The 12,790-nt window shown below is 38.9% G+C and overlaps 1 protein-coding gene across 2 annotated transcripts in view; it reads left to right on the top strand.

The window, feature by feature from the left end:
• The window catches only part of SUSD4 (sushi domain containing 4), an 80,703-nt gene that overhangs the window by 65,537 nt on the left and 2,376 nt on the right, over positions 1-12,790 (top strand). For both annotated transcript variants that reach the window (XM_071548057.1, XM_071548058.1), the window contains exons 6-7: positions 10,953-11,144; positions 11,626-11,770. In XM_071548057.1, the coding sequence (XP_071404158.1) occupies positions 10,953-11,144; positions 11,626-11,770 (337 nt within the window). The remainder of the gene's footprint in view (positions 1-10,952; positions 11,145-11,625; positions 11,771-12,790) is intronic.

Below are 12,790 nucleotides of genomic sequence, written 5' to 3'. Positions count from 1 at the left end.
GATTTTTCAGTTACCAATTTGGGATTAATCAGCACTCTGTAGAAATTGATGTAAGTTAGTTATTGCCTTCTGCAAGATCTGGTATGCAAAATATGCATGCAAAATTAATGAAATTGAAAAATACCACATGAGGTATAAACATGGGGTGTAAAATAAATCAAATGGCTTCCAAAAACATTAGAGGAGAGCAAACATGTGAAAACATACCCACATGAAACTTGGTCAAAAGAAATGTTTAAAACCAGGAAGTATTTATAATGTGATACTTTAAGGGTAATAAAGATATTAACACTGGATTTGGAGAAATCAACAAACAAAAAAGAAACCTCAGTCATGGGTACCTTGGGAACGTGATCTGCATAGGATTACACACTTTGCCATCTGGACTCTGTATTTTAATTTTTAATGCTCTTTGGAAGACTTCCAAGAGGATGTAAGCAGAAGTTCTTATAAAGAACTGGGAGAGAGGGCAGCAAGGGAAGAAGGCAAAGAGAGGAAAGGCTGGAAGAATTTGATTATAATGCTAAAAAATAAAAAAGTTCTATGGATAGTGTCATTGGGAATTCCCAGCTTTGTATTTAAGAGTAAAAGGGAAAGCAGTTTGATTCAATTTGCAAACAATAGACATGATCCTGTTATCTGGAATGTCTTATTTCAGCATCATCCCAGCTGAACAGAAAAGCTGGTCCTGCAGGAAATCAAATAGATTGCAAGATCAAAACTTCATTCTATGTGCTGGACCAACAGATTGTCTAGCTGGGGTTAAATTTGAAAGAATGTAAAATAGAAAATACTTCAAATTTTTGTAGGTAGATTCAAAATTAAAGTGAAACAAACATGAGGAATAGACTTCAAAGGGGAGAGTCAATGAATAGAAGAGAGGGAAAACAGAAGAAAACAGAAGGCTTTTCAGAACTCTGGAATATAAAATCACATAATTGTGAGGGGAGATTAAAAGATACAATGCTAAGCAACCATAAATTACAGAAAGGATCCTAAAAATTATAGAAACTGTGGAAGAAAGATAGGAGAAGGTAGAGAGCTATGAGAAGAAAAAAGTTAAGAAAATTGCTAAACAAAGCCAGAAAAAGTGCAAGGGAACCCAAAAACCCCCTACCTGGAGCACCAGGAAATTTCTGGAGAATAAAAGCACATCAGTCATATGAAAATCAAACCCAACAAAGTATGCTACAAATAAAAATATTCTAGAAAGACAGGTAAGAATACATAACAGGGGCTTAAAATTTTTCTTCTTATAAACCTGAGGACAGACACTCAGAGAGAGGACGATAATTCTGACTTAGAACCTAGAAAGTAAAGAACATGAAGAAAGAGGAGGGTGATCTTACAGATGAAATGCTGTGGCACCTTAATTGTTCAAAACAAAGTAGCTGAAACTTTGTGACCAATTACAAGCAGAACATTTTGAAGGGAAGATTCAAAAATCTTCATCTTAACAATTGCTAATGCCATCAACCATGATTGACATTATGGTTGTATGGTTTATATATTTGATGAACTTAATGTTCTTAATGGAACATAAAGCAACACACTGAGAAAAAAATATAGAAGTCATCCTGTAATCCGTTATATTAGCAGACAGAACAGAGTAAGTAATCCTGTGCTTGAGATATTGTACATTGGTACAAATGGATTTCTCTCTGTGTTTCTTTGTTGACATTGAGAAGGCTTTAGATAAACTCCAACATGACAGACTGATGTGTATCCTCAGGCAAGATAATGTTGATGCAGCAGATCTCCAATAGAAAAAAGTCCTGTAAAGGGAGTAGAGGGCAGCAATATAAGCAAGTTATGAAACACTCTAGTATTAAGAAATTAAGTGAGGTAGATACCAGGGTTCTGTTTTATGTTTACACCTACTCAGCTTGCAGGCAGGAGGGACAATAAATTAAATATTGCTCAACTGTCAAAGAGGTCATCTTGGTTAACTGAGTTAACATTAAACATAAGATCTATTGATAGCCTTGTTTTTAATAGCTTTGACTACAGTGGGGTTTCAGAATATATTGCCTACAGCAATACTTGTTGCAACAACCAGCAGTAAATGCTCAAAGAGCAGCAGAAAATATTTCTAAGTACCTTTACCAGGGCAACACCTTTATGTCAGTGACATCTTTAGTCTGATGCCCAAGGGATGAAATAGGCTGGTAATGTTGCACCCTGGGGTGCTTAAGTCATGGAAAGCAAGTGTGATAAAGTGTAAAAGGGAATTTTCTTTAGAAGAAAGTAATTCAATTATTCTATGTGTTTCTACACTGTAGACAATTACTTCATTCATCACCCAGGAGCACAGAAATTATACGCATCCAGCCACCCTGTATGATTGCGGAAGTTGAACAATTTAACTTGGAATAGCTGGATTTTTGTTCTGTTGGAAAAGGCTGAGCTTTATCTCTACACCTATAGCCACAGCTGAAAAGGTGTGGAAAAGAACTGAATACAGAAGGAGCACAGAGACATGAAATACTCATCAGAGAAATCATGTTCCTCTGCGGACATGCTGCTTAATAATCATCCAATCTCTAAACTCCAGCAGGTGTACTGCAAAGTGAAACACAAAGAAAACCAGGTCACAATTTGAGACAGAATGGATACATAACAAATGGGCTTTTTGCAGCTCTTGTTACGAGAGATAGGGGGTTTAGAGAACAGTCTCCAAGTTGAAGACATTGTTTGAAGATAAATAACATATTTGAAGATAAATAACATATTTCTGAGCTCCCTTTTTGCATTACAGAAATCTTCTTTGATCTTGGCTGGGATTGAAATAGGTGCCTTCTTCAGTGTTCATAGTTTCTCAAGAAAGCAACAGAGCAACATCTTGTAATCTGTTTCTTTTATGTCTTCTGGTTTTGCTTGATGTACAGGGCTGTCACAGTGAATCATTGTTTTACACCTGCTCTATCACCTCTTACCTTTCAGAAACTCCTTAACATTTCCAGAATCAACCAAACATCCCAAATTTTTTTATGGAGCCATAATTTCTGACCTGAAGCTCCACATTAGAAGCCAGATGTGTGTCGTGTTTTATCCATAATACTTTAAATATTCTGCAGATTAGGTAGGGGAAAGCATACAGAATTTCTCTCTGAGGGCTGTTTTCTAATATTAATCTTCAACTATATCTGGCAAGACTTCTTGGAAAGGAAAAGACCACTGCATTGTCTACCTTGAAATGAAACATGTCTGTGCTTAATGGACACATTCATTAAATTTGGCTACACGGTGCAATCACAGAGCATCTTCCACAAATAGAAGGAACTGTAGCTGTGGACTCTGTACATTAGGAAGTCTATTTGCTGTGTAGGTTTGTTCTTTTCAGAGATAGAGATAAAAACCAGTAAAGGGTGGCAGTTTCACCAATCAGTGTAGGCAGTTGAGAACTAAAGATAAATCAGAGCAACCAATACTTTTCCAGGCCTTCCTAGTCTTGTGAAATTACAGTGCCTGCTGGGAATGGGACCTTGCACTTCTCCTTATTGCAGGTGGCATAGGTTGATTTCATCAGCCTTCAGCTATGCCCTGGAATACAGCTTGCCTATTCCAGCATTCCTTCTTTCTCTCCATCAATCCCTGATCACTGGTGTAGGTGACCCCACACAAGCTCAAGGGATTCTTGCTTAGAAACAAAGATGATAAAGCTATTCAAAAAAGAGGGATTAAAGCAACAGAAAAACACTGGTATTTCCAGCTCACAGTGAGCACTGGTTTCTTAGGATATGCCTGACAGATACCTTTATCTGTCTGGTTTTCTTTGCCAGCTTCCCAGCAGCTCACTTGCTCTCTCTCCTCCACTTCCGTTCTACTTCTAAGCACTTTGACCTTTTCCAGATCTGAGGTTATCCTGTGATGCCTGTCAAATACCCAAGCCTTGGCTTATTTTGGAGTTCTCTAATTCCTTGCTGCAAAGAGTCTGTGTAGTTCCCAGCATCTCTTTCTCAAAGTCCCAAAAAGACTGATCATAAAGTCAACCATTCATAAGAAAAGGAAGAAAGAAAACTAGATGCAAGTGATGAAGAAAGCTAAAATGATCTGCTGTAAATAAGACCACAGTGCTCCAAGCACTCACATGTGAATAATGACTATAAATATTTCTTTGATTAAAATTATGAGCCTCTTGTTAAAAGAAGTCCTAGCTCTCTAACTGCGAACTTGTCATCATTTTTTTGTAGTTGAAATGAAACTTGCACTGTTTAACTTATAATTTACAGGAAAAAGATCACCTGGGGGCTGGTTCATTCCACATATCTGTTGTGAAGTGCATTTGAAAATAAAGACTTTCACATTGATATCAATGTTTCACAAGCTACTCTTCCAGGAATGGCAGAATTGTTGAGGATGAGTGTGACTTTGGTGCGATGCTCCTGTAACATCTCAGCTGACGAACTGCAAAAGGTGCTCTGTAATTTGCAACTCCAGTAACAAAGAAATTCTGTGTACATTAAGTGATTGTAAATCACCTTCTGTTTTCATTTAGGAATCAGCTATTGTTAAATTATTATTAAAATATGTTTGAAACTATTTTTATACTGTTTCATTTAGGCTCATACAGCTGGTTTCACTGATAGCAATTCTCAGCGAGATTATGTTTGTCAAAGCTAGACCAGAGAAGCAGTTTTTCATTAAAAACTTAATTATTCAATTCACTCCACACCTCATAGAAGGTAGAAAGTTCTCAATGTGTGCACATTGAAAGGCTGACCTCACTATAGTAGCTGGTACAGAATTACCCAGAGGTGATTGTCTAGTGCTACAGCATCAGCCTGGAGCCAGAAGACCTGGGATATGTCCCTGACTGCTTGGAGCATCTACTTGCTGAATGGTTAAGAGGAAATTGCTTCCCTCTTAGGTGTCTTTTCAGAGAAAACATATAAGTGGCATTGCCAAGGTTAAGTAATTGAGAAAGGTTAATATTGAAAAGAATTCAGATACTATTGACTAAGAATACAGTATTTTTAATAATTCTTGCTTGCTGTAGGCTTTCAAGAAGCAAATTCACTGACAACTTCAGAGTTCAAAAAAAGCATCTTGTATCTCCATTACTTTAAGTCATATCTACTGTCAGGCTTAATAAGAATTACTTTATATATGAGTGCTCACTTAGCTGTTTCCACTAAACTTTCTATTCTCTTGTTAGTCCTGGTGCTGTTTTGATGTTTGAATGAATAATCAGAAAAGTTCCTCAAAGCATGTCTTCACTTTCAAAGCACAGCTTCGATGGCTTCCAAGTTTGTTCCAGTGCAGCTATAACATGCACGAAGTCTCCCTTCACAATGCTGGCAGCATTTGTTATAGAAATGTATCATTAGGATATTGTTAAGCTGATGTTCTTCCTAAATGAAAAGTTAGTCTAGTAATGCTTCCTCTTCTGCTTACATTCCCAAAGAATGTCATTAGAAATAAAGTCTCGTTAAGCAGCAGTTCTAGAATGAGATGTTTTGACAGGGCTTATTTTAAAGCAACTGGATTTGTAACTTCCTCGCTTTTACAAACCTCTAAATTTCTTCAAGCTTTCAGTTGTGTTGAAGCAGTTGAATCCAATAGTTTTTCTTCCATCCTACTTATAATACTTGACAATTTAATGGGAATTTTTGTTTTGCAATTTTAGAATTAAAGTACTTTTAGTTTTGTACATTTCTATAAATTGAAGTCTAAGTATAGAATAGAAAAATTCTCTTTTGTAAAAAATATTCAAGTGCACAAGTAATTTTCTTTGCTTCCTCTTCTTTCTGTTGGCCACTGTGCTGGTTTAAAGATAAACCGGAAGGAGAAATGGACCCACCACAAGAGAGATTATAAGTCAGAGTTACAATTTAATGAAAGATATTACCATAAATACACTGACACAAAGAGAAATTGCTTTCATCTCACAAAACCCAGCAATACAACCCAGTGTCCTGGGGCACAAACCCAAAGGGGTTTGTTAGCCCTTGCGCAGAGACCTGCATGGTTCCCTCCAAGTCCAAAGCAAAAGGAAGTGAGAAACCTGTTGGTGCAGGTGATGGCTGTAGTCTGGTTGAGAGTGGCGGTCATAGTCTAGTCAAGAGTGGTGGTCTTCTCCTGTCAAGGTCCTGCTGCTCCTCTGGATCTGACAAGTGGTTACCAAGGTCTTCTTACCCACCACTTATGTACCCTCAGGGAGCACCCAGTCCCCCACCCAGGGCGGGGACTCACACAATGGGTGATTAACTCTGGGAGTCATGGAGTATCCCTGAACTGTTGATGGCCCATTAGCAGCCACGCCCCCCCAGGCTGGGTGTGAAGGTGCTAATGACTTCCTGGGCAGCTGCTGCTAATGGTCCATTGTCCTTGGGAAATGAATAGAGGGGGTAGAATACACAGCTTTGATCACCCCCACACAGGGTTAGCTGGTCCTTCCTGCTGAACTAGGACAGCCACTCACTCCCTATTTCCCCATGCATTTCCCTATTGGATATTGCTCTAGAAATACTAATTTTTGTCTACCAGTTTTTGTATTTACATCCCTTTGGCTAAGAAATAAATCAGTAAATTCTCTAAGCAGTATAGTGCTTTGAGTTTACAAATCCACAAGTAACAGCTACTTTTTTTTTAACACCACTGATTTAATTCCTTTTTCATTTGTCAATTTCAGAACCGTTATGAAACATTTTTTGTTTGTGAAAGAGACTAACACTTGTGTTCCATCAACTGAATGTAACACAAAGGCATTGCGTTCCCATCCATACATACCTTATAATGTGGTGCTATGTTTATGTGAGAGGACAAAGAACTTGAAATTAGGGCTTGGTACTGTGCAGTGTGAGTGTCATTCATGTGCTAGTAATACTTGTGGAAATGGACAGGTCTGTCTTCTTGAGGTATGTGAGACAATGGCTTCTTGGTTGATTATTTTATTCCGAAAGTCTGAAGGGTGATGACACTGAAGTAACCAGGGGACCAGGTTTTATTAGCACAGTATTCATTACAAAAAAAACCAAAAAAACAAGAACAACAACACACAAAACCCCCCAGGAAAACAAAGAAACATAATCTTCATCCTTATGTTGCTGTAAAAAAAATACCCAAGCATGTGTTTGTATGAAGGCAGAATATGGAAAAGGCTCCCTCCTTAGACCCCAGAAGGTAGCCAGTAAAGCTTCAGGTGGAGATCAGGCCACCCTAGATGGGAAGGGCCAGATCTGCTGGGACATACACAGCTGTGGTCTCATGGTCTCATGGAGTAAATGACAGCTTGAATTAAGCATTGATCAGAATGCAGTAGCCAGACAAGAGTGTCCAGATTTCTGGTGATAATTAGTGTCCAAAGGTGTACCAGAGTAACAAATGAGGGTGAGGAGAAGCTCTTGTTCTCCTCCAGTTTGTGAACAAACCAGACAGTGTGTCCCACTCTCAGATTACCATCTGAGAGACACCAGCATTTTCCCCACACACTGGCAGGAACTGGCAGGTTTTTATTTATATCTTTCTCAGCAGGAAGTTTCATCTTAATCTATTCTCCTTGCATAATTAGCAGGCATTCACGATGTGTTTGGAAGAAGTGTTATTTTTTATTAGGTGCAAATACCTCTAATCCTGTCCCTGTGTCAAACAGAAATGGCTGGCCTTGCACTGGGGTTTTCTGCTAAGCCAGCTGAACAAGACAAGCTACATGAAAGGTGAACTAGTAGCTTGAGAAATTAAAACACATTATACAAAAAAAATATAAATCAAAGGTGGAAGATAAGCTTCTTACTTACTTATTCCTACTCCTTTTGTATATAAGTGCCCCATATTTCAAGACATTTTTGCATTTATTTTTTTAGCTCACTTAGAAAAGCTGGGGAAAACCTGAATAATTTACCACCTGCCTACTTTGACCAAAGACTAAACCTACTAGCCAGAAAAACTCAAAACAACCAGTTTTGAGCACTATAAATTTCTGTAACTCCACAGATATCCACCAGTGGCTTTTAAAATGTCACATGATGTCTTTATTCCGTGCCATTGATGTTAGTTCAGCATGTGCTAATGCCAAAAAATCCTCCATCCTTCCTACAGTTCCAGTGTCAACATTACAGGATTATTGCAGGATCCTTTGGGTGGAGTTTAAAAATCTTCTTGACCATAGTGGGTAGGCAAAATTACTGGGTGAACCCCATTCATTCCTCCAGTGCCTGGGCAGTAAGCACCTGCAGCCTGTGCCACCCTTGCTGTCCTTCCACTGACTTTTCAGGATCTTGGGTCTGCATGGCCATGGGAATTGGAGTGAGTTGAGAAAAGGACTGAGTGCACAATTAACTGCTGAGAGCTCAAAGTGAGTTTGGTTTTGGTTATTTCTGACGTAACTCATTTGACTTAATTTGGAAAAAGATGCTTTGAACCTGAGCTTTACAGATTGTACATGGGGGCCACTTTGCTCATGGGAATTTTGAGGGATCCTGACACTGGTTGAACATAAAGTTCACAGGAGGCTGTGAGGAATACCCTGAGTGAGTTAGAGCCCTGACTCTTGATGGTCCAGCTGATGTAAGAATGAAGCACTGTTTCAATTGAGCTCAAAGCCCTCATTTTCAAACCTGTTCCATTCCATTGCATCTTCTGGTTGTAGATGTTTAATACAGGAGCTGTTGGCTGGTATGACTGCTTAAACCTCAACTCTAATTCATAAGTAATGCTCAGCAGTGCCATAAAAAATGTTTGCAGGAATTTCCAGGCAGCACCAACGTACGAGCATTTCCCTTGAAATATAGATGCATCAGTGGAAGGAGGGCCACTCTTTTTAGTACTGAGGAAATATCCTATACAAAGAGCAAAGCTCTTGTTTTCAGGTTTCAAAAAATAAATCTCCATTTGTAAACAGACTGACAGTTCCATATCTGGGTTGTTGCCACTGTGTATTACTTTTAGTCTGCCTGGAAATGTGTCATTCCTGAGCTGATCCACATTGCTGGGACACCACCTTTGAGGGGTTTTTGATTCAGCAGGCTGCTTAGGCTCTCAATGATATTAAGAGGTTAGGGATGATGTAGCAGGTACATTGCTGGAGGGGAAAATTAGTTTCTCTGAGTGCTGCTCTTTGTGATAAGGTGTGCTCTACTTGCTCATTGCTAGAAAGGTACTAGGCATCTACATATCTCTTGAACACAGCCTTAGCTTGGCAAAATTCAGTTGCATAGCATCTTAAGTTGCTATCTTCCTTTGTTCTTATGCTTTAAGCATAGGTAGTAAAAATAGACCAGGTTTCCTTATGGTAAGCCAGAATCATGGCTTTTACTGATCACTTTCTTTTTTAATAGATGAATGATCTGGATAAAAGGTGCTTTCCTACTATTTCAGTCTGACAGCCTTGTCCTAGTCCCAAGAATATTGTTTTCAGTCTTGAGTTGACTTCCCAGTAAAGCATTCCTCCTTCTTGTGGGCCCAGAGAATTTGGAAAATATGCATTTGGAAAGTATGTTTTGGAAAGAGCATTGAGGATGTGAATTTTTATGTGAATTACTTGCTCTGATTTCAAGTTATTATTAAGCCTTGCCAGTGAAAATGCAAACAAAACCATGTCTCCAGGGGATGGGGAACAGACATTGCTGCACATTGTAATCAGCCTCTCTTGAAGATTCATTTAATATCTTGTGTATTTTTTTTATGAAATGCATTATTCATGTAACAAGATTCACAGAGAGAAGCAGCTGAATTGTAATTTCTGGGAAGATTCTTCTTCCAAGAGATGTCATTTTCGTTATTTAAGTCAGTGCAGTAGGTGTTGCCTGCATGAGGGAGGCATGAAGGGAAGGGAACAGCCTGTAGATGGGGCACTGAGCCAGTCAGTTACTGCCTCTGAAGGGAAATAAAGCAAGCAATCCAGAAATTTAAGCCCCTTTTGGGTCAGTATGCAGCCATTAGAAACATCATTGCACTTTGTAGGGTTTTTTTCCTCTGTGTTAGAAGCACTTAAGAAAACAGTAATCAACTAACACTTACACAGTGGAAAAGTTTCCTCTCTTATAAAAATACTGCTTGTGAGCTGCTCTCCCCACTGCAGTTTTCTAGAGAATGCTCCCTCAGTTCTCCACTGAGTTCATCTGCCTGAGCATGTGAGATGACATTGCTGTTCATTTTGGGGTCTACAGTAAAAGTCCCACATGTTTATATTGCAATTCTCTCTTATTTACCTAACCTTAAGTAAACCACTGTACTTAATTAACACAGGCTCAGCCTCTGTTTTATTTAAGACCTCACTCCACCAGTGGTCCCACTGAGATCAGTCAGGCTGCTCAGAAATAACAAAACACAAATACCACCAGTAGAGTTTAAGCCCAACTTAATAACATTACAGTGATACAGACTCTATATGCTTAAGCAACACTAGGTCCTTGAGCATCTCTTGCAACACTTCTAATGGCAAACTTATTTTTAAAAGTCAATATTTAGGGATTTAATTAGTGCATACAACCATTTAATTATGTAAATGACAAAAAATATAGAATCTTAGAGTTGAATTTGAGATGCATTATAAGGAAAGTGACTCTCCTTATTTTGACTGTCTCCCTCCATTCCAATGTAGCCATCTGATGGGCATGTGTCCCTCTTTGTGTTCCTCTCACCCTCCTCTTCCCACAGGGGATTGATTGGAGGTTTCCCAGATCCCATCTCTCAGACCTTCAAACAAGCAGTGACAGTAGAGCTTGCTGGTGTCAGTGAGAGCTGAAAGTGCCCCCCTGGCATGTGTTGCCATGCAGGAGGCATGTGCATCCATCTGCTAGTGCAGATGGGCACCTGGTCTCCCTGCGCAGTGCTCTGGTACCACTGAGACAACCCCAAAACTGTCAGGAGCCTAAAGGAAGCCTGAAGTGTGCCCAGTGTGTTTGGCCACACTGAAGCTACCCAGCAGTGGGTTACTGGCATGAATTAATTAAATTAAAGCCATTTAATTAATGTTTTTTTCTCCTTTTCTCCTTGTGTGCTTGCCCAAGTTTGTCCACTACCTCCAATGGTGAGTCATGGAGACTATATCTGCCACCCGCGGCCTTGCGAGCGTTACAACCACGGGACGGTGGTGGAGTTCTACTGTGATCCTGGTTACACCCTCACCAACGACTACAAGTACATCACCTGCCAGTATGGGGAGTGGTTCCCCTCCTACCAAGTCTACTGTGTCAAAACAGGTAAGGGAGCAGCAATGTCATTGTTGCTCTTATAATCCTGTCCTCTTACAGTCCCTCTTTTGGGAGCAAATTTGTAGGTCTGTAATGTCTTCATCTATTTCATGGTTAAATGATGAACATTGATTTGAAGATGCTATTAAATATAATACATTTTCAAGATACTAAATGATCCTAAACCATTTTGATCATTAGCTCTTCAAGTGTATTTTTTAGCATCTGGTTATTTTTATGTGTATGTAAGTTAAGGTCGTGATTGCCTGTATAAAAAAACAGTCAAGGTGAAAAACCAAGATCCAGCCCCTGTGACAGCTTAATGTTAAAGCTGTTTTTAGTATATGGCATTGGGTTTACGTGTGTTTTTACAGCATGCATATAAAAAATGCCTTGTCCTAACTGGCTCTACTGAATATTGTTGAAGTATTCATACAAAATAACAATAGTAATAATCAAGCACAACTCTTGTATTGTCTTTTTGTTACAGAACAAACCTGGCCAAATACACAGGAGACCCTCCTGACTACATGGAAAATAGTGGCATTTACTGCTACCAGTGTTTTATTAGTCCTGCTACTGGTTATTTTAGCCAGGATGTTCCAGACCAAATTTAAGACACATTTCCTTCCACGGTTTGTACTCTTTTCTTTTTTATTTTGAAGATTGATGGCCTTGATTCAGTTTTCACATTCAGCACTCTTTGCTGAAGAGATGGAGCAGCTCACAAGCCTGGCAGATAATTTCTTCTGCTCTGAGCAGAAGTCTCTGAATCTCTGGTATGGAAGGGCACCCCCAAAAACCTAAGTAGTCCTTTCTGCAACTAAGATAAAAGGCAAAGTTTGACAGATTCACTTTGGGAGTAATTACAGCTCTGCTACTGAGAATTGCTGCTTCTGCATGTAAAAATAGCTGACAATATTTTTAAATACTCATTTTCAGGTGCTGGGGGAATTAATTTTTTAACTACTATAGACTTAGTAATGTAAGTTTTAAGAGAGAATTTCTTTTTTCTCTATGGACAAATTTATGTTAAAAGTTTGCTTTACCTTCATTAGTATTATTTTCATCATGATTCATAAACAGCTCCTGCCTCTTATTTCCATAAAATACCATGCAGCTATGAGCACTGGTCATTGATTCACATAGTACTCCTCATGAGATAGGTGGGTATTACTATCACCTTACATCTGGAAAAACAAAGGCAGGGTTTAGACTTATTTCTTGTTTTCAGTCTGCTCAGTTTGCTATGGACCTTGACTGTGTGACTTCTCCTCCCCTGCACTTGCTTTTTCTCATGTCTTTATTCTGCCACAAGCAGAAAGGAGAGGTGAAAAAAACTGTATGTCAGGAAATATGTCCCCATGCCAGTGCAGCAGAAAGGATTTTGTGATCTCAACATTAAATATATACATACATATGAGTATACAGATTGTACAAGCAATGTATACATTTATATAAATGTCAATATATGTGTTGTATGGGGAGTAGTATACAAATACATATGGATATACCTGTATCACCACAAAGATCTCTGGGGTAATGGGCTGTACTATGGACAGGTCTATGGTCTGTACTTGTCTAGCTTATTGAAAGGCTTTCTGTCCCCTTCTTTTCAGATATTTTTCAAGTCTTAAAGGTACCTGTGACCAATT

This window comes from Pithys albifrons, chromosome 2, assembly GCF_047495875.1.
Source record: "Pithys albifrons albifrons isolate INPA30051 chromosome 2, PitAlb_v1, whole genome shotgun sequence".
In the NCBI taxonomy this organism is placed as follows: Eukaryota; Metazoa; Chordata; class Aves; order Passeriformes; family Thamnophilidae; genus Pithys; species Pithys albifrons.
The sequence above is the reverse complement of the archived record's forward strand: the minus strand, read 5'-3'. Positions and strand labels throughout refer to the sequence as shown.